General features: G+C 41.1%; 1 protein-coding gene across 2 annotated transcripts in view; it reads left to right on the top strand.

The window, feature by feature from the left end:
* The window catches only part of TSHR (thyroid stimulating hormone receptor), a 153,774-nt gene that overhangs the window by 105,351 nt on the left and 20,490 nt on the right, over window positions 1–27,933 (top strand). For both annotated transcript variants that reach the window (XM_055538815.1, XM_055538816.1), the window contains 2 exons: window positions 2,929–2,997; window positions 16,485–16,562. In XM_055538815.1, coding sequence (XP_055394790.1) covers window positions 2,929–2,997; window positions 16,485–16,562 — 147 coding nt within the window. The remainder of the gene's footprint in view (window positions 1–2,928; window positions 2,998–16,484; window positions 16,563–27,933) is intronic.

Raw genomic sequence — 27,933 nt, forward strand, 5'->3', positions numbered from 1 at the left:
AGGGCTTTAATGCTTTGCACTCATACTTCAGCTGTGTCATCACTATTACTAAGCTCCTATTATGGGATATTGGATAGAAAACATAGTCCTTCTCTGTATCATCATTTTTTCCAGAGTTTGAATGGGTTCTGCTCTTGAGTTGTTCAAAAGGAAATGCTTTATTGGGGAAATTTGCAAAATGTTCTCAGGAAGGAGATCTCATAGGGGTATAAAAGATAAGTTAATTTCCCAAGCCATAAAGAATTCCCTTCTTTGGTCAAATTAACCACAAAGTAAAGTTGGGGCCTCATCAAATGATCCCCACCTGACTGGTCTCAGTACCACTGTTCACGTTCGGGCTCGGTGGGTGTTTGGTGTGGATTGTTATCCAGCTTCCTTTCTTGGATCACATTGCATCTTCATCGATGTATCCAAACCTGATCGAATTATCCTCCAGCAAAATTGATCCAAGACTCCACACAACTCTTTGAAGGGCTGTTTCGAAGCAGTCTCGGACCAGCAGTCTTGACCCTGTGAGATAATCTCAACCTCTGGAACTCTACTCAGAGTGGAGCATTTCAGTTCGTCCTTCTCCAAACAGGAGGAGAGCTTTCTTAAAGAAACAAGAGGCTCCTTAGCCATTTCACTTGACCACACAGCAGAGACTGGGGTGTAGTCAGCTCGGTCCCAAACCTCAAGGCCATTTGCATCTCCTGTAAAAGCTTCCCCTGTGCCGTTGGCCATGCAGCATACATAAACACCAGTCTCAGTTTCTTTACAGAACGTTACCTCCACCTTTCGGTGTTTTTCTCTAAGGACTCGTATCAAAAGCAGCCCTCTCCATTGGAGCCTGGTCTTTTTCTCACACCCAGCGTGGGGCCCGATAGACATTTGATAAACCTCTGAATGAGGGAACCTCAACTTTCCTGAAATCTAGAAGTGGGGATGCCACGGCTGGTCCACTACCTTTTCAGATGATTATTTCTACGTTTCTGCAAAAGTCCTTGCTTCCTTGAAGCTCATACTCAAAAACCTGTAAACACGAAAGGGTATGTGTCCAACAGCTAAATTCGTACCCATCTTCCTGGTAGGACAGAGTTTCAGTGAAAATTTGCACCTTTGGTTCTTTCTTTACTATGTTTTCCTTCCTTCACTATTTCCCTTTCTGAGACTTACGTGTCCAGTAAGATTGTTATTTAATCTTCTGAAATGTAACTCCAACAAAGAACTTTTTATTGTCTAGGTCTCTCAACCAATTCTGGATAAACAGAAATGCCAAAATTAGGAGTTCTCACATCTTCATTCAAGAACTCTAGTTCAGGAAAAATTAACGTACCTATAAAAATTACTTACCTTTCCCAGCTCGGTGCTAAGCATCCCTGTGCATTGCAGTCCTTACCCAGGACACCTTTGAGCTGGAATTAAACTCACTGTGTAACTGTTTCAAACAAAACAGGCCAACAAACAGGATAAGTTCTCCACAACTACCTAAGGTAAATCCACGTTCTCAGGTGTCGGAAGACCTTTTAACACGGTCTTCTCGTAAGCGTCCACACCTCACTGTGTTAAATGTCTGGCTACCCTGTGCTCCCAGCAACCTCTTGATGAGGTATCAATTGATCATACTTTGACAGACAAGGAAAACTGAGGATAACTGAGATTGAGAAGTTCTCAGAATCACCTACTGTGAAGTGACAGACCCAGGTCTCATTCTAAATTTGCAGTCTCCTGCGTGCGTCTTGCTGTGTTTCCGGAGTTCACAGGAGGCAGGCTACAGTTTCCCGACTTCCCCTACATTGCCCCTAGCTGTGCCTGACTGTGGTCCTGACAGCCTTCTCTCATCTGCAGCCGACAGCTCCCGGGAAGCCCCCGCAGCAGCCCTGTGCCGATCAGACCTCCCATGGCTTTGTGCCCTTTTGGTGGGTGGGAAGAACTGCTTTTGAATTCAGAAATCCTGATTCTGGACAGCTGTGTATCAGTGCGGCTTTGTTAGATCACCTCCACCTCACAACCTGACTAGGAAATGCAGGCGACAACGCTTTGGTCCAGCCCTCAGAATCCCTGTGTAAATTAACTAATTGCAGCAACATAGCAGCAAGTTAAAAACATTTAAATTTCCCCAAAGCCCAAAGTCTATCTACTTTCTTAGATTTGTTTTTAAAGGTCAGTTTAATTCAGTTCTCAACCATTTAATTAAGCATTTAATCTGTGGTAAGGCCTGAGGGTTAAAAACATGAATATAAATGTGAAATAACATTTTAAAATATAAAACCTATGCATTCAGATGAATGATGTCTTTTAAAGTGTTCTTCTTAAAAAACAGCACTTATTTCTCCATCTTTGACATTGGGTTAACTCCTAAAACTCTGTTTTTTGAGTATATGTAGAATGTTTTTTCAGAGAAGGCAATGGCACCCCACTCCAGTACTCTTGCCTGGAAAATCCCATGGATGGAGGAGCCTGGTAGGCTGCAGTCCATGGGGTTGCTAAGAGTCGGACACAACTGAGCGACTTCACTTTCACTTTTCACTTTCATGCATTGGAGAAGGAAATGGCAACCCATTCCGGTGTTTTTGCCTGGAGAATCCCAGGGATGGGTAAGCCTGGTGGCTGCCGTCTATGGGGTCGCACAGAGTCGGACACGACTGAAGCGACTTAGCAGCAGCAGCAGAATGTTTTTTAAGAAGTCTTTAATGATTGCAAATCTTTGTTCATCAAAGTGAGTCTGCTTCTGAGAAACAGGAGCCAGGTCTGGAGGATGAGGACTCAAACTAGAAAATATTATTCCATGTCCCAAAAAAGACATACGGTAAAGTTTTCTTGTAGGGCTCGTAGATGGGATCTGAGAAACTTCATGCACATTTCTGGCACTGAAAAAATGAAGCCCGACCCAAGGGCCGGCACTACCTCTCGTAAGTCACTGATTTCTTCTCTCTCTGTTGATTATAGGAAGCTATACAACAATGGCTTTACTTCAATCCAAGGACATGCTTTCAACGGGACAAAGCTGGATGCTGTGTAAGTCAAGGGTTGCCATGAAAACCACTATCTTTCCCCTACACCTCCAGCAGCCCCAGGAAGGACCATTCAGTGGGTCGGAATTCTGCTAGAGATGGGCTCCCCCAGAGCATTCCTCAACCCCAGGGTTAGTTAGAGCAAGACTTGGGATGATGTTAAGAAACTCTGCAAGAGCCAGTTTTTAGTGGACACTTACATTGACTCCAATTCTAAATCCCAAAGCTTTTATCTTTAATAAAATGGAGAACCATAGTGTCACCTTCAGTTACCTAGTAGGAGTGTGTGTGTGTTTGTGTGTAAATATTCATCTACTAGGTTTCGAGGCAGTCCTAGCACAGGTTGGAGAAGAATTTTCAGACAGCACTTCAGACGGGAGTGAGTTTAAGAGCAAAGATCAAGTGGGCACTGCGAGCACAGCGAGCCGACCTCTGACAGACCAGGGAAAGCTGACAGTTTTCGTGGGTTAGTAGCCAGCTTTTATAGCCTCAAGACAAAGAAAATTCCTGCTGGAAGGTTGGCGTGAGGTGATTGGTTGGGGAGCTATAGTGTGCCTGCTGGAGTGGGCATCTTTGCCTAACTGGGAGTCAGGGAGCTTGTTCGTGATGATCAGGGGGCTTTGGGCAAGGTTACAACGGGGCTTGTCAGCTTCAGAGATGTCCTTGGTTCTGGGCTCCGCTTCTGTGGCCTTGGTGCAAAGCTTGGCACCTGCAGCCTTGAGGGCAGGACTCCAGACTAGGTCCATGAAGTAAACGAGGGTCTTAATTAAATCCAAAGCTATTCACACCAAGAGGGTTTTCACTTATTTTTTTTCTGACATGTTTTCAGGAAAGGTGTCAGTTTATATTTGATTCATTCAGAAAGCGCTGAAAAGCCATATCCCGATTTTGCCTTCACTGCAAATGAATTATGCCTAGAATAGGATGTAAGCAAAAAAGAGTCACTGACACGGGTTTCCGTCTTTGTTGTACTTTTCTATCAGGTCTCTGTGGTCCCTGGCATCTGTGCCAGGGCATGCTTTGTGTCTAAGAGCTGGTAGACTGCTTCAGCCATACTGGTGTGTGGTTTAACCCCATAGCTAGTAAATGACAATTAGCTTTTGTAGAGTCTGCTTTCTACAGTAAGGTGGGCTAAGTAATCTGTAGGGCCCTGCTACTATGAAACAACTAGATCACACATTTAAAAGTTTTATATTTTATGCCATAGCTCCAAAGAGAGGGAAATGAAACAAAGTAATGAACCAGTAGCTAAAACCAAAGTGGTGGGTAGATAGAGAAGGTGCAGTTCCCTTGGAGAGTGGCCAGCATCCACAGTGCCAGGAGACGAGACTTCAGTCAGTGAGAAGGTGGCGAAGTGAGGCAAACCTGAGACCCCTGGGTTAATTCAGGGAACCTGGATGAGAGCTGGAGTTGGGACCACGCTAGGAGAACCTCTGGACTCCTGGCAGAAACAAATGCAAACCTCTGCAGAGGAGAGAACCCCAAGGCAGGCTCCCAGGTGTTTGATTTGTTTTATAACAGTTTATTGAGTATTTTTAAACAATTGTATTTTTTTTCAACTTCAGACGTTCTATTCGTTTTTTAAAAAATTTGCCAGTTCGTTTCTGTAATTTCATCTTTTTTCCCCCCTTTAAACATTTCATGCATAGATGTTTTATATCCTGGAAAATGATTATTACAAAACCTGAACACCTCTGTTTCTAGATCTCTTGTGCTGTACGATGCTTCTCAAACTTTACTGAGCATATAGAGCATTGGGGTGGGAGGGTCTTATTAAAATGCAGAATCTGATTATGTAGATCTGGGGTGAGCTCCAGGATTCTGCATTTCTAACAAGCTTCCAGGTGATATGATGCCGCTGGTCCACTGACCACACTTGAACAGGTGGTAGAAATAACCTGTACAATATATACTAATAAGTTCAAAGTCTTTACACCTTGGTGCTACTGCCTGAGTTCTATTTGAAATGGGGTCTCACTCTTTACCAGGTTTTTGGATTTGTGAAGTGAATCCAAGTACTTCATTTGTGAAGTGAAGACCCGAGTACCTTTCTCTAGACTGTCTAGTTGTGGGCTCATTCAGGTTGATGTTAGTCATTTGTTTGAATATATAATTACAGGGACTTCCCTGGTAGTCCAGTGGTTAAGATTCCACCCTTCCACTGCAGGCAGAGCGGGTTCAATCCCTGGTTGGGGAACTAAGATCCCACATGCTCTGTGGTGTGGCCAAAAAAACACCCCAAAAAACCCAAAACATAATTACAGGGTAAGTCTGAAAAGACTCAAAGGAGTAATGTGAATACTTATACATCAAATTTATTTATAGTATTGGAGAGACCCTACTTCTATCTTAACTTTATGTACACATCTCACACAATCCTTCATTTGTTTTTCATCACATTTACTGAACACCTTTTACAGCCCTGTGTGCGTGTTAAGTTGCTTCAGTTGTGTCTGACTCTTTGCAACTCTATGGAGTGTAGCCCGCCAGGCTCCTCTGCCCTTGGGATTCTCCTGGCAAGAATACTGGGGTGGGTTGCTATGCCCTCCTCCAAGGCATCTTCCCAACCTAGGGATCAAACCCACATATCCTGTGGCTCCTACATTGCAGGCAGATGCTTTACCACTGAGCCACCAGGGAAAGCCCTCAACGATCCTGGAACTGTGCGATACCAAGATGAACAAGACTAATGTACTCCCTGCCCACACCAAACACACATTCCAGTGGCCTCAACTTGAGGGCAGCAATATCAAGGGTCAGAGTATACTGGGGAGAAAGGTACCCAATTCAAAATATGCGTTTCAGATAGAAAATAACCCTAACAACCCTTGCTTGGAGACCTGAGCATGATTTCTGTAGCTATCACATTAAAAAATTATTAGCATTCAATTTTAATATTGCATGAGTTTAACCAAATATTTTTCCTCTTTATACCTAGAAAGCCATGACCCTTAGGGCAATAATCTTCCCAATTCAAATTTTCTATGAATGAAGTGGGGAATTGGGACTTCTCACAATAATTCAGTCAGTTTGTGGATACTTAGGGTATAGAGGTTTCGGAAGACTGTCACACCGTTAGGGACATCAGGGGCATCACAATGTTAGCGTTAAGGCAACAGAGAACCACATTAGCAAATGCTTGAAAGGGACAGAGAAGAGCCTTTCAGTCAGGGAGATGCGAGCTAGTCACATGGCTCTGAATTATCCACCATATCCAGCTGAACCCAAATTTGCCAGGATCCAAATTACTTTTCTGGAATTCTGGATAAGAAGAAGGACAAGAAACCAACCTTGAATATATAGTAATTCATTTCTAACACTTTTGCTTTTCCATACACAAATGATTGTAAAGCCCAAAATGAGGATCCGTAGACTTCCCTGGTGGCTCAGACGGTTGAGAAACGTCTGTCTACAATTCGGGAGACCCGGGTTCAATCCCTGGGTCAGGAAGATCCCCTGGAGAAGGAAATAGCAACCCACTCCGGTATTATTGACTGGAAAATCCCATGGATGGAGGAGCCTGGTAGGCTACACTCCATGGGGTCACAGACAGTCGGACACAACTCAGCACCTTCACTTTCTATGAGGATCCGTGCTCTCAGTTATTCACTTTCTTATCTTGCCGTGTTTAGTCATTGGACGATATCACCCTCAGTCACTCTCAGGTATCTGACAAGAGATTTGGGTATAAAATTCAGACTTTTAAGTTCTGCAGAGCAAGGTTCTCAGTACCGGCTACCAATTTGAATCACCTGAAGAGATTTGGAAGCACTGATACCTAGATTTTATCACCAGATATTCTGGTTTAGTTGGTCTGAGTGTAGCCAGAGCATGGGAATTTAGAAGTCTCCTCAGGTGAGTCCAACCTTTGCTTTACACAAAGGTCAAGAACCATAGCTAGACTTCTCTGGTGGTTCAGTGGTTAAGAATCTGCCTGCCAGTACAGGGAACTCAGGCTCAATCCCAGGTTCAGGAAGATCCTAAATGCCTCTATGGAGCAACTAAGCCCTGTGCCATGACCACTGAGCCCCCAGCCCCCTAGAGCCCGTGCTCCACAACAAGAGAAGCCACCACAGTGAGAAGCCCACACAGCGCACCTAGAGAGTAGACCCCGCTCGCCACAACTAGAGAAAGCCCACACACAGCAATGCAGACCCAGTGCAGCCCAAAATATAAATGACACAAGGGTTTGTTTTTTTTTTAATGTGGCTTTTTACATTTGATAGAGCTATCTAGTGGCCAGGCCAAAGCCAGGGCCTGGAACCCCTAGTTCAGGACTCCTTCCCCTGTGCTCTGCTGGGATTCACTGCTGCCGACTCACCAGCCACCTCTAAGGCTTGGACACCCAACTCCTCTAGCTGCTGCTACTTGCTTCCTAGCCCAGGATAATATGTATCCTTCTTAGTCTGTTAAAGACGTGAAACACAGAAACTAAAAGATCTTGCAGATCTGTAGATCTTACAGAGGAGTGGACTCATGCTGGAGAAAGGAGGTCACTCAAGACTCAAGATACAACCAGTGGAAGTTTCACAGAACAGTTACACCAAGCACCAGTGGTATTTGTCAGTGAGAGTCTGGCTTTACCAGTGCAGCAAGTCACCCACTCAACCAACTTCTAGATGAGGTTTGAGTGAGGGACACCTTGATGAAGAGGCAGGCATGATCAAAAGTTATTAAATTCAAAGAATCGGGACTAAAATCATTCCATGTATGTTCACTGTTTTGCTCCAAAACATCTCATGCCTGCTCATAACTGGCCATTTGGTCATGTTTAGAGAACTCCACAGACACTTCAGGAGGTTTCCAGAGTGCATCTTCCTTAATCGGCAGACTACTGTGCTAAGAGGATCTGGGTGTAATCTGGTAGCCTGTTATTTTACAGTTTGGACATAAAGTCAGCTGCAGAATATCAAAAAAGTATAGATACATTTTGTATTGAATAAAAAAGGAAAAACTAACAATGGAACAATAATTTCTATCCCAATTTCTTCCCAGCCTTTGTGGTAAGAGAATAAATTGGGTTGGGGTAAAAGAGTGCATTTCCCAAACTATGTTCCTTGAACTCTCTTTCCATAATAAATTAATGAGGCTTACTTCTTAAAAGCTGTTCATGACCTTATAAAGTTAAACAAAATGTACAGCTGGGCTTCTTAGGTCTTTTGATAGAAGAATCTGAATTCCTAGTATCCAGTAGGAGGATCTGGAGTAGGAAGTGGCACGCAGCTCTAGTATTCTTGCCTGGAAAATTCGATGGACAGAGGAGCCTGGCAGGCCTATGGGGGTCACAGAGTTGGACACAACTGAACACACACACACACACACAATAGGAGGATACAGTATGCAGAGCTTCTTAAGGAGGTCTTGGTTCAGGAGCCTCTCTCTGGACTGGCATGCCACAGAATACTTTTTGGGGAAAGCTACTGAAGACAGAGAATGAGTCAGTTGGATGGCATCAATGAACGTGAGTTTGAGCAAACTCTGGGAGATAGTGAAGGACAGGGAAGCCTTATGTGCTGCAATCCATGGGATTGCAAAGAGTTGGACACGACTGAGAGACTGAACAACAAAAACACTCAAGAGAAATCTTTGATAGACTGCCTTGTTGGGGGGAAGGTGAACTTAACAAGGTTTATTCAAGAGGCAAGCTATGGAGGATATAAGAGCCAGTAAAGTTTCAGATCATCCTGGGGTCTTCTGAAGTTAAATCTATGAAGAGGTTATGAAGGGAGACTGTTTCTACCTTCCTACCAGGTTTCTTCTCAGACCGTATTGTGGGCTCTGTGAGAGCCTTGGCTGATGGGAGAGGGTTTTTCTGTTGAAGACAGTGGATTTTAATTCACCGATTCCCAGAATTACAGTTTGTTCTAGTCACTACTACCCCTTGAAACATAGAAAAGAATCAATGCATCATTTTCACATACTTTCTTGACATTTTTATGTAAGATTTGGAAGGGTTTCACAAATGTGGGAAATATTTCTTAACTGAAAATCATTTTCTTGTTGATTTTTAGAAGTCTAGAGCTGAGATAAGCAAACTTTTTCTGGCAAGGGCCAGAAAAAAATAGGTTGGTCTTTGTGGGCCATGAGATCTCAGTCATAGTTATTCAACTCTGCCTCTGTAGCGTGAAAGCAGCCACAGGCAATTCATAAACAAATGAGTGTCACCATGTCTCAATAAAACTTTATTTATAAAAATTGGTGGCAAGTAGAATGTGACCACATAGTCATAGTTTGTGAAACTCTGATCTAGATGCAGCCATGAAATTAAAAGACACATACTCCTTGCAAGGATAGTTATGACCAAACTAGACAGCATATTAAAAAGCAGAGACATTACTTTGCCAACAAAGGTCCGTCTAGTCAAGGCTATGGTTTTTCCAGTGGTCATGTATGGATGTGAGAGTTGGACTATAAAAAAAAGCTGAGCACTGAAGAATTGATGCTTTTGAACTGTGTTGCTGGAGAAGACTCTTGAGAGTCCCTCAGACTGCAAGGAGGTCCAACCAGTCCATCCTAAAGGAGAGCAGTCCTGAGTATTCATTGGAAGGATTGATGTTGAAGCTGAAACTCCAATACTTTGGCCACCTGATGTGAAGAATTGACTCATTGGAAAAGACCCTGATTCTGGGAAAGATTGAGGGCAGGAGGAGAAGGGGATGACGGAGCATGAGATGGTTGGATGGCATCACTGACTCAATGGACATGAGTTTGGGTAAACTCTGGGAGTTGGTGATGGACAGGGAGGCCTGGCGTGCTGCAGTCCATGGGGTCACAAAGAACTGGACATGACTGAGTGACTAAACCGAACTGAACTGATCTAGATGTAGGTATTCAGTGAGGATGACTATTGTGTCACGAAATATGTAGTCTGTTTCTCCCAATTCTTAGTAAAGATTAAATGGCTAGCATGGGATAAAGATAAGAAGTATCTAGATAAAAATATTTTAGGGTTTGAAAGTTCATATTCAATCATAAAATAAAACAAAGATTTTTTTTCCAATCAGTATTTGAAATCTAAACTTAATCTCTGTTCCTGTTATAAAACTAAATGTTCCATTTATTCATTCTACCCTAAGTTCTTAATTCCTGCTTGATAGAAACTAAATTTTTCTTAGCTTTATTCTCGTCAGTAAAAGGTATCCTAATAATGCAAGGTAAAAATCAAAATAGTAATCATGATAAAGAGACCTGGAACTGGAGGAAGATAAATTAAGGGCTGAGCTGTAGATGGAGAAAACAGAGGTCAGGTTTCCAAAGTAATAACAAAATAGTACTGACTTTGTGATTTTAACATGGAGCTGCTGCTGCTAGCCTCAATGCGAATTATGCTTTAAAACTAATGTAAACACATCAGTATTCTATAATTACCCTGCTAGTGTTCAAAGATTTTATTGATGTAAAATATCTTAACTTCTAATTTAAACAAGGGCTCATCCAAAACAGTGATTATTCCCCATTATCTGCCTCATGTCAATGTGCTGAAATTAGCAGATTTGACCTCACCAAGACCTATTTTTTTAGTGTAACTGAAGAACATGATTGCAGCCAAGTTGGACAAATTCCACATTGAGAATAAGCACTGATGCCTCAGCAGCAGTTGGGTAATTAGTTAAAAGTTCATGAAAGTGATGGCTGGTGCGTGAGAGTACACGGTCCTGCGCTTTCATATGGAACCAAGCACACTCATCACTCAGATGTGAAATTAATAACACCAGCATCCCTTGCTCAACAGAAGTTGAACTGCTCTCAGTCTCAAGTTAAGTCACACATCCAGTCCTTGGAACCTCTTTTCCCCTCCTCCACACCATCAGGCATGAGGATATGTTGCTTATCTCAGAACTTTTCATTCTCTGTATGGTATTTTCTATTGTCAAATTCTAGCAACAAGCTACTAACTGACAGTAAACATTTGGGCAGAAAAAAAATACCATTTTGATGGGCTAAGGGTGTACTGAAACACCAATCGTTATGGACAGAGAAGTCAACACAATCCATGTACTAATTAGCATCACACATTATTACAAGCAAAACCCCACAGCTTGGAGCATTGGGAAAAGATGATGAGAGCAAAGATTATAGGATTAGGTAGGCTATTATTTCTTATGGAGTAAGTATTTGAACAGCTTGCAGGATATGCTCCAAGGCTGGCTCTTACCTCTGCCTATTGAAACCTTGAGCATTTTCTCACCTGTTACTGTTTACAGACAGGTATTAGATAGTATCACTGACTCAATGGACATGAATTTGAGTCCATTCCAGGAGATAGTGGAGGACAGAGGAGCCTGGCATGCTGTAGCCCATGTGGTCTCCAAGAGTCAGACCCAACTCAGTGACTGAAGAACAACAGTCTTGATTTCTGCCACCAAAAGGACTTTTATGGAGCACTGAGGGCTGGACAGGGGTAAGCTTCAACTTTCCAAATAACTGACGCTGTGAGAGGGAAACATGGTTCCCCACAGAAGTATTCCCATGAGAGTTTCACAACATAAACAGGTACCCTACAGGGATTATGGAAATGCAGGCTGAAATTCTACCTTGGAGCCGCGACATATCCTAAAACACCCCAGAGAACGAAGCCTAGTGGCACCCACAACTTGCCTTGCTGCAACGTCATGCTTCTCCCTCTGACATGTCCTCATCTAAACATAATGTAGAGGGTGCCTCGAGCTAGGAGGTACCCAGCACCTGGACCTTCGTATATTTTATTCAGCTTGTTTTTCCTGAATGGCTGCTATGTGCCCAGTGTGAGTCCAATGGGGATTAATGTGAGCTGTGTCTGTAGTACTGAGTTCATCAGTTGGATAGTCTTCTGCAACTCACTCCTGACCATCTTCATTTCCCTGACCATACTGTTCTTCCATAACTGTGAGATACACAGCACTTAAATCAGCACAGGGCTTCTTAACTCCCCTCCCCTTCCCCACACCGCCCCCGACTCCCACATGAAAATATCTGATGTATCTTTTCTAGGAGGAACTTAATTTCTTCCAAGAAGTTCTCCAAGAGGCATACATACTCCAAAGAGTAAAAAGGCATGGTATACACATGTGGTGCAGTGTCTGTCTTATTTTTAAAGAAGACACCAGTCCTTTTCAAATAAGCCCCTCCCAGTATTTAGAAATCCTTTCAATAAGTCTTTATTTTCACCTCAGACTCCAAGACTTTCTACTCTTTTTCATCTTTTACATTCATCATGTCTGTGGAAGAGAGAGTTTAGCTGATCACACTGATATACCCTCCATATGAAATAATCATAGTCTGCAGTAGGTTACCCATGTAGCCCTACCAAGATCTGTGATTGACTTACCCAAGCTGGCTTACAGATTGTGGATTCTAGAGGAATCAGGATAAGTCAGGGTCAAAGACTCAATTTAAACTGACGTTCCCCATGAACATTATATGATACATGGGGCTGATGGAAGTCCATACTTCTTGAATATTAAGGCTTCTGCGAACGTTATTTCCCCACCCCATCCATTTTGCTTCAGAAGGAAGGTAGAATCCGCAATCTGAACCCAAGGTTAACACTTCATGGCATTATCATCATCTGTGATAAGAAGATAGCCTCCAAACTGCCAATGGCAGAGTGGGGGTTTCATTTTTAAGCCCCTCGTTATTTCTAAGGGATGAAGTGTACAAACAATCCTTGGTTTTAGAGAAGGCAGCCTCCCCCCAAGACTCAGTTCATCTCCGTTCAAGTTGGCTGCACCCTCTCTTCATCCGGCTGCTCCCCTCCTGGACTCTGGCTGGCTTTCCCAGTTTAAAATCCCCTGCAGCATTTCTGGTAAACTGTAGCACTTATCAACCAGCCTCCTGATCCTTGGGGGCGTATTGAATATCCGATGAAAACACTGCAGAATTGGACAAGCAATTATTTAGTTTTACAATAATTTCTACTGATTAGAGCAAGCCGATTTTCACTTGCAGCAGTCAGAGATGAGGAGGAAAAACTGAGATGAACTCTCCTATCCTTACTTGATTTTCAGCAGTCTGGGAACAGAATGTGATCTGCAAATTGCGTGGTCCAAAGAATACAAAAGGGGTTGCGAGTCAGTGTGGCACTTCTGCTGAGTTAGTTGTCTTTTTACAGAATCATGCTGTTCAAGATCTTCTCTGCAGTTCTTGTTTCTCCAAGGTGGCTTTTGTCTGCTCTAGCTATCACTGACCATGAACTCTGTAGACATGTTGAGTTGAAGGAGAGTCAAACAGTGTTCAAATGAAGTCTTTGAGAGAGACGTACATGACAGTCATTCATTCAGAAGGCATAGACTGGCTGCTGTAACCTCTTACTTTGGTCTTTGTACATATATGAGGTTAACTGACCCCCTCCCTCCATTTTTAGACTTAACAGTACCCTGGAAGCTTGATATCCAGCCATTGCCTGAAGAGGCCACGTCTGGACCATACCCTGTGACATTTGTAAACAAGGCTGCTTATCACTGCCATCTGAGGAGTCAATTGGCCAACACACCATATGATGATTGATTCTCTATTACTTTTTCCTTACAGTGAAAGTTTAGCATGGCCCACCTCATTATTTTGAAGGAAAAGTGCATTGCTTTTTTGATTCATTCAGGAGATAGTTACAGAGGCACTGAACTTGGCATTGGTGATATAGCAATGAGTAAGACAGAGAGCTTACATTCTGATTGGGGAGACAATGAAAAAGTAAACAAAGAAGCAAGATAATCACAGCCTGAGGTAATGCCGTGAAGGAAATAAAGAGTACAATGAGGAAAACAGGTGGTGGCTACTTTAGGTCAACTTCGTTCTGAACCTTGATTTGAGAAAAGATGTATAAGATCACACAACGTATTAAAAAGCAGAGACATCACTTGGCCGACAAAGGTCCATCTAGTCAAAACTGTGGTTTTTCCAGTTGTCATGTGTGGATATCAGAGTTGGACCATAAAGAAGGCTGAGCACTGAAGAATTGATGCTTTTGACCTGTGGTGTTGGAGAAGACTCTTGAGAGTCCTTTGGACAGCAAGGAGATCCAACCAGTCCATTCTAAAGGAGATCAGTCCTGAATGTTCATTGGAAGGACTGATGCTGAAGCTGAAGCTCCAATACTTTGGCCAGCTGATGTGAAGAACTGACTCATTGGAAAAGACCCTGATGCTGGGAAAGATTGAAGGCAGGAGGAGAAGGGGACGACAAAGGATGAGATGGTTGGATGGCATCAGCGACTCAGTGGACACGAGTTTGAGGAACTCTGGGAGATGGTGAAGGACAGGGAAGTGCGGTGTTGCAGTCCACGAGGTTGCAGAGTCGGACACGACTGAGTGATTGAACAACGACAACACTGTTTAGAGCCGCAGTGTTTGCCATTCGGTTAAGTCCTCATCCCCCATCCAGGAGAGGGAGACTTGGTGGTGGTTGGTAAAACTCTTCCTCCAGCTGCCCCAGTGGAGACCCTTCTGTGGCTCTGAGGCTGCCCCCTCTTCTTCCAGGTTCCATCCTGGACAAAGGGCTGGAGGGGAGCCGATGGTGGGTCAGGAGGGGCCGGGGGCCCGAAGCTCACAGAAGCACTGCTCCTGTTCTGCCTTCTGGCCGGCGACAGATGCTGCTTCCCCCAGCTCAGCCACAGACACAGCCACCCTCCCTGTCCTCAGTCTCCCTCTGAGATTCAGAGAAAAGGAGGGACAGCCAGTTCACTGAGGGGAAGTTCCTCTGTGCGGGCTCTGGAGAAAGCATCCTTCTGACTCAAAGTGTTCATGGCATATTGTTCCTTTTTTTAAAAATTGAAGTATAGTTGATTTGTAATGTTGGGTAGGTTTCAGGTATACAGCACTGTGATTCAGTCAGAGATATATATAGATATAGTTTCTCGGATTCTTTTCCATTATAGGTTATCCCAAGATAACTGTACCAAGTATAGTTCCCTGTATCACACCGTAGGTCCTTATAGTTTATCTAGTATCACACTATTCTTTTTTTTAATGGTTTATGTTGGAGTATAGTCAATTAACAATGTTGTGATAGGTTCAGGTGGACAGCAAAGGGACTCAGCCATACATATACATGTATCCATTCTCCCCCAAATTCCTTCTCATCCAGGCTTCCAAGTAACATTGAGCAGAGTTCCCTGTGCTATACAGAAGGTCCTTGTTGGATATCCATTTTATATATACCAGTGTCATATTATTCTTATTAACCATCATCCTCAAGAATTTTGCATCATGAAGAGCAAGCACCATAAGCAGAAAAATGGAAGCATTGTCTATATCTAAACAAAGAGTCTCCAAGAGTCTCTGCTGTATTCATGTTGCACCAACAGGTGACTACTCACTGACTCTAAACCGACTTGTCTATATGGTGAATTATTCTAAACACGTGTAAATTGAGATCATTTATAATAAGGAGATTATATACATACATATATATAATCTAAAAGGAAATAAAGATATATATAGAAAGAAGGTACATATATCTATAAAGATATATTTATCTAAAAAGAAATAAAAAATATATACTTATATATATAATACTTGATTTCTTTTCAGATAACTTTGTTTTCTAAAGCAGCTAGGAGAAAAAAGCCAGTTTCAAAACACTTGAAAGCTTTTATCCATTTAGAGGTAATTTTGTTTTTCAGGATCACTTTATGACTTAAATTGCTTCAAAAATATTTTCCCCTCAAATGCCAAAGTGTTTTTCAAAATGGAAAAATCAAAGTGTTCATCAAAACCCTTCCACGGAAGCTATATTCTATAATTTTAGCAGTATAATCTGCCCCCGCTCAGAATTGACAGAGAAAATGCAGACCACCCAATTAAATGTGAATTTCAGATGAACAACAAATAAACTTTCAGTATAAGAATGTTTCAAAAATTATGTGGGAACTATTTATACTGAGCAACTGACACACACACATACACACAATTTATACTAAAACATTATCCATTGTTTATCTTAGTATCCTGCATTTTTACTTGCAAAATCTGGCAGCCTTTCCCCAAATAAAAGATCTGAATCTCTGCCAGTCCCCATCACCACTCACCACCTTCACTCTAATACCTGATATAAGCCCAGGCAGCAAAAGTAAATGGAAATATTGATCAGTACTGAGAAACAAAAATTAATTTAGTTGGTATTGAAGAGGATTAAAAAACACAGTCACCATTGGTCAGGTAAATAGGGAATTGGGCGACTTATATAAAATCTTTAAAATATGTAAACTAGATCATAAGCATGTTCACTTTCAAAGACTTCAGCCATGACGAAGGCATCTAAACCTTGCACAATCGGAACCTAGAATATTTTGACTGCTTAAGACAGAAGAAGGTAAGATGTTTTCTAAATCCCTGTGTGTGTGTGTGTGTGTGTGTGCGCGTGTGCGCGCTCAGTCGCTCTTTGTGACCCCATGGTCTAAATTCCTAGAAAGCAGTTAATGGCTAAGGATACCACACTCACATTTTATCTTGGTATTTATATTAATTTGCTTAACCTCACCTAATCCATTCTGTGTGTGTGTGTGTCTCTTTCTAGTTACCTGAACAAGAATAAATACCTGACAGTCATTGGCCAAGATGCATTTGCAGGAGCCTATAGTGGACCAACCTTGCTGTGAGTAAGACATATGGAAGAATGTTTGCCTTTTGGTGCAGCGGGGGCAGGGGGACGATTAGCTGATGATGTTTATGTCTTGCTAGTGCTTTTCTGCCCAGCTGTATAGGCTACTGTTCAGAAGAAAGTCCTTGTTCTTTGAGACTCAGAGGGTCCCACACTCCACTGTGCCATCCTGATGCCTGATGCCACCTTGGTGTGGACACTCATGAAGGCCCTCTTATGAAAAAAAAAGACATTTTTGAGCAGCTGACATTTGCAGGCATAAGGTCTACAAATAGGCAGAAGATACTTGGTCTTTGCCTAGAAATGACTGTGCGTTGCACACTGCATGGCAGAAAGAAGGAAGAATAGAAATAGCTTGATTCACATCCAGGAAATCTTACTCGAAAAGATGAGATGTGAACATTTTTGTGAAGCAGCATAGAAAAAATTGTATGTGTGTATTTGCTCTGATTTATACTGATACCTCTGTATCTAATCATGATCAAGTCCTGTTGATTCTGTCTCCCACAAGCCTCTTTATCAGGGCCACCTTCTTCATCCCCTTGGTTTTGTCTTAGTTTAGAATTTCATTCTTGAGCAGTTGTTCCATCCTTGCCAAAGTGGAACACAGCCACTCAGGAGAAGCACAAGACAATCCATCAGAGACAAGAAGTTTCCGTTTATAAATAAGAGGTTCCATCAAGTAGGTGCAGCCCAAGGCAACAGTGGGTGGTCCACAGTCTTGAAGACTTATACCCTCACTCTTTCATTTTTAACAATTTCACTTCACTTTAAGATTGAATGCACCCCAGTTAAAAGGGTTTATGGCCTTACTTTCTTAACACACAGCCTCCATATAACAGGGCAGAGTGACCCTGAAAATCTCTTGTACCTATACTGGGGTTCATTGATAACTCATGGCAAAGTACTTAAAAGTATTACGCATTTTTCTTCTTACAAAAAGACAAGTGAAAAAAATTGTATTGCCCTCTTCCATGATATTTTTTAACCTTGAAGATATTTTTTAAAGATATTTTTAACTGCTCCTTTGAGATAAAAGGTGATATTTCACCAATGAATGAGGAAACATGTTGCTTTTCTAAAGAAATGTGTGCTTTGGAAAGAGTCTTTAGAAACAGGTATTTGGAAACATTTACATGTTATGTAATTTTCCTGATGAAAATAGTGAATATCGCTTATAAAAATATTTTTAAAAATCAGAAATCAAATATTAACATGTTTTAAAACCTTTTGAATTGAGCTGCAATGGCTAAAATCCACATGCATAATATATGAAAATGAAACATCTTTAGATTTAGTTTGCAGAAAGTACTTACTGACATCTGAGAATATGAATTTCAATAAAAACATATTTGATTACTGAATAGGATTGAGAGATGAGAATCTTAATTTAGTAAGTACAGCCAAGGCTGCCCTATTCCATCTGGAACCATCTGTCTTTGTGAGGTAACTTTCAACTAACAATAATATAAACCAAAACCAAAATAAACTGACCCAGAAGCAGACCCTGAATAGCTGTATCAGAAAGGGTTAAACAACAATTTTCAAAATCAGTAAAATATATTTAAGGACACTTTTGGTGAAATATTTTTAAAAAGTATTACTTGTCTTTATCCTATCCTTTTTAATGTATGGTTGGGCTTTGCTGGTGGCTCAGATGCTAAAAAATCTGCCTGCAGTGTGAGAGAGCAGTGTTTGATCCCTGGGTCAGGAAGAGCCCCTGGAGAAGGAAATGGCAACCCACTCCAGTATTCTTGTCTGGAAAATCCCATGGACTATAGACCTGGTGGGCTACGGTCCTTGGGGTTGCAAGAGTCAAACATGACTTAGCAACTAAACTACCAAAATAAATATTTGAATCACACTTCCATAAATGCTACAGCATCTAAATAGCAGTCACATTTTAAAGATAATTTAGTATGTTGCATGTATGGAAGAGTGTCTATTTCTGCTTCTTTGAAAGTGGTAAATTGTTGTTGTTGCTGTTGTTGTTGTTGTTGAGTTGCTAAGTCAAGTCCAACTCTTTATGACTCCATGGACGGTAGCATACCAGGCTCCCCTGTCCTTTCCTATCTCTGGGAGTCTGCTCAGATTCATGCTGTCTAATCATCTCATCCTCTGCCATCCCTCTTCTCCTCTTGCCTTCAGTATTTCCCAGCATCAAGGTCTTTTCCAATGAGGTAGTTCTTTGCATTAGGTGGCCAAAGTATTGGAGTTTCAGCTTCAGCATCAGTCCTTCCAATGAATGCTCCAGATTGATTTCCTTTAGGATTGATTGGTTTGATCTCCTTATAGTCCAAAGGACTCTCAAGAGTCATTTCCAACAACACAGTTCAAAAGCATCAATTCTTCGGCTCTCAGCTTTCTTTATGGTCCAACACTCACATCCATACATGGCTACTAGAAAAACCATAGCACTGACTAGACAGACCTTTGTTGGCAAAGTAATGTCTCTGCTTTTTAATATGCTATCTAGGTTGGTCATAGCTTTTCTTCCAAGGAGCAAGTGTCTTTTAATTTCATGGCTACAGTCACCATCTGCAGTGATTTTGGAGCCCAAGAAAATAAAGTCAGTCACTGTTACCACTGTTTCCCCATCTATTTCCCATGAAGGGATGGGACCAGATGCCATCTGAATGTTGAGCTTTAAGCCAACTTTTTCACTCTCCTCTTTCACTTTGATCAAGAGGCCCTTTAGTTCTTCTTCACTTTCTTCCATAAGGGTGGTGTCATCTGCATATCTGAGGTTATTGATATTTCTCCTGGCAATCTTGATTCCAGCTTGTGCTTCCTCCAGCCTGGCATTTCTCATGATGTACTTTGCAGATAAGTGACATAAGCACACTGAGTTGTAAAGCATAACTAGATTAGAAGCCAGATCTGAAGTTGATTCCTGGCTCCATCACTACTGGTGAGATCCAAGTCTCAATTTTCTTATATGTCAAAACAGGGTAGCTAAAAGTAGTGAAACTTAAGTAAGAAAATAAATCTAAATCACTTCATATATGTACCTTCACTTCTTCCTGACTCTTGACAACATCACTACTCTTCCCTTTCCTAACCTCTCTGATAACTCCCTCCCAATTTCTCTCACTAGAGCTCCCTGCCCCAATACTTCAATGAGGGTTAGCCCTGGAAATTTCTCCTTCATATTTTCTCCTTTGTTTAAATCATTTGCTCTCAAATATTATGAGAATATGAATAACTTCTAAATTTCAGGTTTCAGGCTATAATTCATTTAGTCGGCTCACCTGCCTGGAATTTCCCCTCTTTTTCCTCTCTTTCCTACCCTTCCCAATCAGTTGGATGAAACTTTTCCTAACCAACCTCTGAAAATGTACAGTAAACATTTACTGAAAACTTTCTAAGCCTAAGAATTCTTCATTACCAACTTTCAACCCAGGAGATCAGCACTTTAAAGTAATGTCAGGAAAAGCCTCTTTAAGAAAGTCTGCTGCTGCTGCTAAGTCACTTCAGTCATGTCCGACTCTGTGTGACCCCATAGACTGCAGCCCGCCAGGCTCCCCCGTCCCTAGGATTCTCCAGGCAAGAACACTGGAGTGGGTTGCCATTTCCTTCTCCAATGCATAAAAGTGAAAGTGAAGTTGCTCAGTCGTGTCCGACTCTTAGCGACCCCATGGACTGCAGCCTAGTGGGCTCCTCCATCCATGGGATTTTCCAGGCAAGAGTACTAGAGTGGGGTGCAATTGCCTTCTCCAGGTTAAGAAAGTCACAGCTGGTCAAAAGAGAAAAACAAATATCATATGCTAACACATATATATGGAATCTAGAAAGATGGTACTGATAAACCTATTTGCAGAGCAGTAATGGAGACACAGATGTTGAGAACAGACTTATGGACATGGCTGGTGGGGGGAGGAAGAAGAGTATGGGATGCATGGAGAGAGTACCATGGAAACATACATGACCATATGTAAAATAGATAGCCAATGGGAATTTGGCTGTATGACTCAGGGAACTCGAACTGGGGTTCGGTAACAACCTAGAGGGTGGGATGGGCAGGGAGGTGGGAGAGATGTTCAAGAGGGAGGGGACATGGGTGAACCTATGGCTGATTCATGTTGATGTTTGGTAGAAATCAACACAGTACTGTAAAGCAATTATCCTTCAATTAAAAATTAATTAATTTTTTTAAAAGTGACAATTGGGAAAAGATCAGAAGGTCATAATGGAGTGAGTCATGTGACTATATGAGGGAAAATCATTCTAGACAAGTGCAAAGACCCCCAGGTGAAAACATACCTGGCTTGTCTGAAGAGCAGCAAGAAGGCTGAGTGAACTAATAGGCATATACCTTTCATCCCAACACAGCAGAACACACATTCTTTTCAAATGCACATGGAATGTTCTCCAGAACAGATCACAGCCTAAACCAAAAAAGAAGTCTCAATACATTTAAGATTGAAATCATATCAAGCATCTTTTCCATCCACAATGGTTTGAAACTGGAAATCAACTACAAGAGAAAAACTGGAAAAAACACAAACACATGGATGCTAAACAGTATGCTACTAACCACGCAATGGACCATTGAAGAAATCGAAGAGGAAATGAAAAGATACCTTGAGACAAATGAAAAAGGAAACAGTGTTCCAAAATCTATGGGACCCATCAAAAGCATTTTTTAAGAGGGAAGTTTATAATGATATAGGCCTACCTTAGGAAATAAGAAAAATCTCAAATAAACAACCTAGCCTGATACCTAAAAGAACTAGAAAAAGAGGCATAAACAAAACCCAAAATTAGTAGAAGGAAGGAAATCACAAAGATCAGAGCAGAAATAAATGAAATAGAGACTTAACAAATAGAAAAGGTCAACAAAACTAAGAGCTGGTTCTTGAAAAGATAAACAAAATTGATAGACTTTTAGCCAGGCTTACCAAAAAAAAAAAAAAAAAGCTGTGATAAAGAAAATAAACTAGAAACTTACAGAGAGAAAAATCCTGTTACCTCTGAAGGCTGAAGAATCAGAATGCCATCCAGTCTTAGCAATAACATTGAAAGTTAGAAAACTACAGAGTATATATAGCCTTCAAATTTTGAGAAAAAGTAGTAATTTTCAAACTATCTGTTGAAGGTGAAGGTAAAATAAAGACATTTTCAGATGTGCAAAGTCTCAACAACTTGATTTCCCAATCCCTTTTTCTGGGAGTACAGACCAATAAAGAGAAAAATGAGGAATTTAGTGGTCCACACAGGGAAGAGGCAAATGGAATTCCAGGATGACCAAAAGGGAAGTCAGGAATTTTGAGACCAGGTTGTCTACATCAACGGTGAAGGAGGGATCCAAGAGAAAGGCCTACAAATAAAAAGGGACTAATAGATTATCGGACAGGGTCGACTTTATGAAAAACTGGGCTGAGAGATATTTTAAAAAACTTTAGAGCATGTGACAAGACTCAGCAAGAGGTCCTTCAAACCAAGATATGCAAAATTTTAAAAAAGGAGGAACAGACATCTTGTGAAGAAACAAAAAAAGTTACACAAGAAATAAAATGGAATCACAGTGTGGACACTTGTAATAGCCATAATACTAAATATAGACAAGTAATTGCCATAATCGGAGAAGGCGATGGCACCCACTCCAGCACTCTTGCCTGGAAAACCCCATGGATGGAGGAGCCTGGTGGGCTGCAGTCCATGGGGTCGCTAGAGTCGGACATGACTGAGCGACTTCTTTCACTTTTCACTTTCATGTATTGGAGAAGGAAATGGCAACCCACTCCAGTGTTCTTGCCTGGAGAATCCCAGGGATGAGAGAGCCTGGTGGGCTGCCGTCTATGGGGTCACACAGAGTCGGACACGACTGAAGCAACTTAGCAGCAGTAGCAGCAGTAGCAATGGCCATAATACTAAATATATACTTGTAATGGCCATAACCAAATATGTCCTAAAAGTATTTCAGGAGAGTAGAGGCAAGTGTCAGGAGGGTGTATGTGTGGGTGAAGGAAGAGAGCGAAAAGGAGTCAGTGGGTGAATCAAAACCCAATAAATCAAGAAACATTTTCAATTATGGAAAGAATACTGAAAATTGAAAGTGGTTGCTTCTGGGACATCAGAAAGCAGAAGGCAGGCAAGAGCTGCCCAAAGGTCTGCTGTGTGTGGTAAGTTTCCAGTGTAATTTGCTTTATAAAAATAGGTCCATGCATTACTTTAATGCATACTTAGCTTAAATTTTAAAAGAATGCAACAAAAGCGCAATGGAGACTGTAGCATTTGACAGGCCCACAGGAGGAATGCAAGAAATGAATGGGAGTTCAGCCTCATTCCTCAAATTCCAAGCATCTGTCTTAAAAGGCATCTCTTAACTAACCATGCATGGTCTTGTAACATATTTTAACTCTTGTCTTAAATTTTTTTCAAAATCTTCATTACTTTGTTTCCCCCGTAACTTTCCGCCATAACTAGACTTGAAGATCCTAGAGGAAATTGACTGTGTCTCATACTTTCTGTAATCCCCCCACTTCAAAAAAGACAGTAAATACTCAATAAGTATTTGATAAATTATAACTGAATATCAAATAGCCATATTTTGGCTGTGATTTGGTATAAAAGCCCAAGCTGAAAAATATTAAACTCTATCTAAAAAGAAGAGAATTCGAATATGTGTATATCATAAAGGTATTTGTGAATGAACACAATCATCTCTGATGACAAATATGATCAAATTTCTCAGTTAGTTTACACCTTTTTCAAGGTCACTGCTTTAAAAAGAATCTAACTTAAAACAGGTGCAGCATCTAAAGTGAGATCTTATCTCCAATCCTCACTGGTTTCTTAAAAGCCTTTTAGTTTCATAACATTTTTACTCATTGATCTTTTAATCGATATATGATCTCATTTTCCACTTTTATCCTTTAAGAGGAGCTCTTCATGTTTAAACTCCCAAAGGAAAGAACACACTGAAATGTAATGCCTTCCATAATAAATAACCGAAGTCCTCCAAGGTCTAAATTATGTAACTTGCTCTAATAAGCATTTAACTTACTGTTGATAATGACTGTATTATAATTGTCCCACTTACTATTATAAGTAACTCCCAAGAAGACAGGATCTCTGTGATCATATCCTTGAGCTTACATTCTGGTTATCAACAAAAACAAACTTTAAAAATAAACTATTGTAGCTAGTAGCTGATCAGATTAATCATTTGAAAATCTAAGAGTCATGGCAGTCATGAGCCATCTGGGTTTAGAGAAAAATAAACCTTTCATGTATTTCTTTTGACTCGTAATGCTCTTCACAAGGTCATAGTATTAGATGGCTGAAGAACTGTGGCAGGGTTCTTTCTAGCATGCCTGAAGTCCACAGGCAGGTAGAATAAATGATTTTTTAGGTTGATCCTGGGCAAAATTATTTTTTTATTGAGGTATAATTCACATACACTATAACACACACATTTTCAAAGTGTACAGTTTGATGAGTCTTGGCAAAACTATATTACCCTATCTCAGTCAAGACTTAGAACATTTTCATCTCCCAGAAAGTTCTCTCTTGCTCCATCTTCCATAGACAATCACACATTTTTTATTTTTCTGGTGTAAAAACTAGGAGTAAAACTGTCAGGTCACAGGATAGGTGTATATTTAACTTTTACAGGAAATACTGTCAAACTGTTTTCCAAATGATTGTCTCATTTTCTAGTCCCAACAGTGAAGTATGAGCTTCTTACTTGCCAGTTTACAGTCTTATCAATCTTTTATATTCTAGCCATGCTTGTGGGTATAAAGTAACATATCATGGTGATTTTATTTTGTGTTTCCCTGATGATGTTGAACATCTTTTCATGTACTTGTTAGCCATTTGTTTATTTTCTTTTGTTAAGGGCCTGTTTAAATATTTTTTAAAAATGAGTGGTTTGCCATTCAATTTATTATTGTGTTATGGTCCTGGAGAAGAGTTTTGACCAGAATGAAATTAGTTTTAGTCCAAACTACCAGTCCTCTGTCATTCCTAGTTTATTCTTTCTGTTTCTCTTTTCTTTTTAAGGAGAGATAGCTAATCCAACACAAGGTGTTCATTTACTCACTTATCTGCAGGCATTTTAATGAGCACCTACTGAACCCCATGGACATTATAAGAATAAGACACAGTCTCTGCCCTGAATGAGGTCACAATCAAATTCAGGAGAAATGTGAATAAGTAACTGTGAGTTTAATGTAAAAAGGATCATAAGAAGTATTTGGAGAATCGAGACCCCATTTCTGGTTAGGATGACCAGCAAAGGCCTTTTTAAAGGAGGTGGTGTTAGAGATGGGCTTCAGATGAGAGCTAAAATGGCAAGAGACAGAGACAGAAATGATAAGATGAAGAACAAAGGTAAGCCTAAGGAAAACACTGGATATATTCTAAGAGCAACGACAACCAAATAACATAATTTGGGCCAAAGGACAGTGTCTGAAAAGTGTGCTGTGTTGAAATCATGTTGTGGGAATGTGACCTCACTCAGCAGGTAAGGGTGACCACCACTGAAGGATTACCATGGAACATCAGTCATAGTTTTCATAGTCCAGTTCAGGTCTGTGGTCCTCTTCAACTCACCCCGGGCCTTGTTTCCTTGGCCCCAACTGTATTAGCCCTGGGGAGCTGGGTCCCAGCAACACTGGGACCTCTCCTCTCTACCTCCTGGCTATTTGGCAGGCACTTGCCCCGCTTAGGGAGGGAAATCGAGCCCAAAGACCTAATCGGCCTCATTTTCCTTGTCTTCCTTTCTGGAGCAGCTCTCTCGGAAAGGAAGGGAATGTCCTAGGCATAGAAGACCAGAGGTTTGTCTGCTAGGCTGCTCTGCTCTGGGCTGGGAAATGAGTTGCAAAGACAAACAGATTTCTTGCCATGCCTGGCTTGGGCACCCAGCCAGACTCATGGCAAGGGAATCGGGTTGTTGGGAAAGCAATCAAAGCCATCCTAAGTCTCCAGGGGCCTCATCTCCAGGGGCCCAGCAAAGGAGAGGGCCTTTGCTGCGCAGCCATTCTGCGCAGTCTATGAGAGCTGTGGGGAAGGTCACAGGAGACTCTGAAGAGAAAGCGTAGACAATTACCTTTCTAGAATTGTGTGTGTGTTGGCTTCTTGCTAAAAACAAAAGGATGGTCTGCTTCAGCCCTAGGAATCTTTGGACCAAAGGAGTTATGTCAGCCACTCAGGATACTTTGTTGTTGTTCAGTTGCTAAGTTGTGTCCAGTTCTTTGTGACTCCATGGACTGAAGCACGCCAGGCTCCTCCATCATCTCCCGGAGTTTGCTCAAACTCATGTCCATTGAGTCAGTGATGCCATCCAAACGTCTCATCCTCTGTTGTCCCTTTCTCCTCCTGCCTTCAATCTTTCCCAGCATCAGGGTGTCATCTCTTCATATCAGGTGGCCAATGTACTAGAGCTTCAGCATTAGTCCTTCCAATGAATATTCAGGGTTGATTTCCTTTAGGATTAAGTCCCGTTCATGGGTCACAGCCTTGTCATGGTGAAGGGGCTTGCATAACTCAATGAAGCTATGAGCCATGCTGTACAGGACCACCCAAGATGGACCAGTCATAGTGGAGAGGTCTGACAAAATGTGGTCCTCTGGAGGAGGCAATCTACTCTAGGATTCTTGCCTTGAGAACCTCATTGGACAGGATCCTTGATTCCCTTCAAATCCATATTTATTGATTAGTAGAATCTCTTACTATCATAGCCATTGATATGAGAAGAGGGGATTAAGACTTTAGTCACAGAAATCTCTAATGATAAGGTTACTTTTTACAACTATTGAGAAATTTTCAGAGCACTTCCCTACTAGGGAGATGACTCTGGTAGAAGGATGATGGAATTATTGCAAAGATCCTCAAAGTGGTACAAATCTTTGGGTTTCTTCAATTGACTAAAAGCCCAGCTACTATTATCCTCAAAAGATGTTCACTTGATCAAGTAGAGGTTTGACAGAAAACAACAAAATTCTGTAAAGCAATTATCCTTCCATAAAGAAGTAAAAATTAAAAAAAAATTTTTGTACTTTAAATAAAGTTCTTCAAAGCAATGGAAGCCACGGTTGAGTGCAGTGTCCTCAAATGATCACTCATTTTACATTAGGGGATTCAGTCTTGTATCTATGCCAAGCCGAAAAGTAAACTAGGATGACTGCATCGCTAAAGAAGAATAATTCACAAATCCATTAACTGTTTCTTGTAACTCAGTTTTGCTCAATTGTTTAAGGGCTTTTCACTTTGATCAAAATTGGTAGAACATAAAAGAATTTTTGCTGAGTCTGAATTCTAGGTAAATAACACTTGAAGTTATACAGGAAAAAATGAGACAAATATTTCTAAACCATATAAATTCGGAACAGTTTTATCAACTAATCAGTGCTCTTTAGCCAAGAGCCTTCAACAGTGATGAATCTTCAGAATGAAAAGCAAGTAGGAGAACATTTTTTTGCAACTTTACATTTAAATAAATCTACTTTTTAGTGAGTGCCTACTAGTCTCAGTGCTGAATATCTTAAATTTTTAAATTATTTTCTTTTATATTAGCAGTTCCAAAGGATTCTGACCTCTCCAAACTACTCCTTTCATAATTTCTGGTGATTTTACCCATATCAAGTCTCAATTGTATGATGAAAGAACAGAAATGAGACTGCACAGGGCCACACAGATGAAGTAAAAATGATGTGTACTCTGTTTGATCAAGTTTTATTCATGATCTTATAATTAACTAAAAAAAGCTGACAACAGGTCAACTGATAGGAGGGCTGAATCAACCTGGGATTATTATATAATCATTATTATTATATAATTATTATATATTATGTAATTATATAATCAACCTGGGTTATTTATTTTTAAATAAATAACCAACAAATATAAATAAAGAAGTAGTTTATGGTGTATACAATGAGGCACTCAATTCTTCCCAAGTAAACAGGGATGAGTACTAAAATCAATGGCAACCCATTCCAGTATTCTTGCCTGGGAAATCCCACGGACGGAGGAACCGGGTGGGCTACAGTCCACGGGGTCACAAAGAGTTGGACGACTGAGCAACTGAGCTCACAGCACACATACTACATCTTTGACTCATCTGGAGGTTTTTACTCTTGGAAAACAGGTGCAAGGAAATAAGGTAGTTAAGAGTTTTCGTTCTGACACACTGTCTCTGCCAAGTCTCCGAAATCCATTTTGTTAATTATGTTCTGCTTCTGAGTCTAAAAGAAAGAAACACTCTGAAAGAAAGTGGACTTTTCATTTCTCCCAGGCAGTGTGCAGGCTGATGGTGATGCTCATTTTATACGGGTGTTGGGGGTGCTGGAGCACAGGGGAGAGGACTTTGCTGGGGACGGTATGTTTGTGCTTCAGCATTTGACTACTGGCAGTA

The sequence above is a fragment of the Bubalus kerabau genome, chromosome 10, assembly GCF_029407905.1.
Source record: "Bubalus kerabau isolate K-KA32 ecotype Philippines breed swamp buffalo chromosome 10, PCC_UOA_SB_1v2, whole genome shotgun sequence".
NCBI lineage: Eukaryota > Metazoa > Chordata > Mammalia > Artiodactyla > Bovidae > Bubalus > Bubalus kerabau.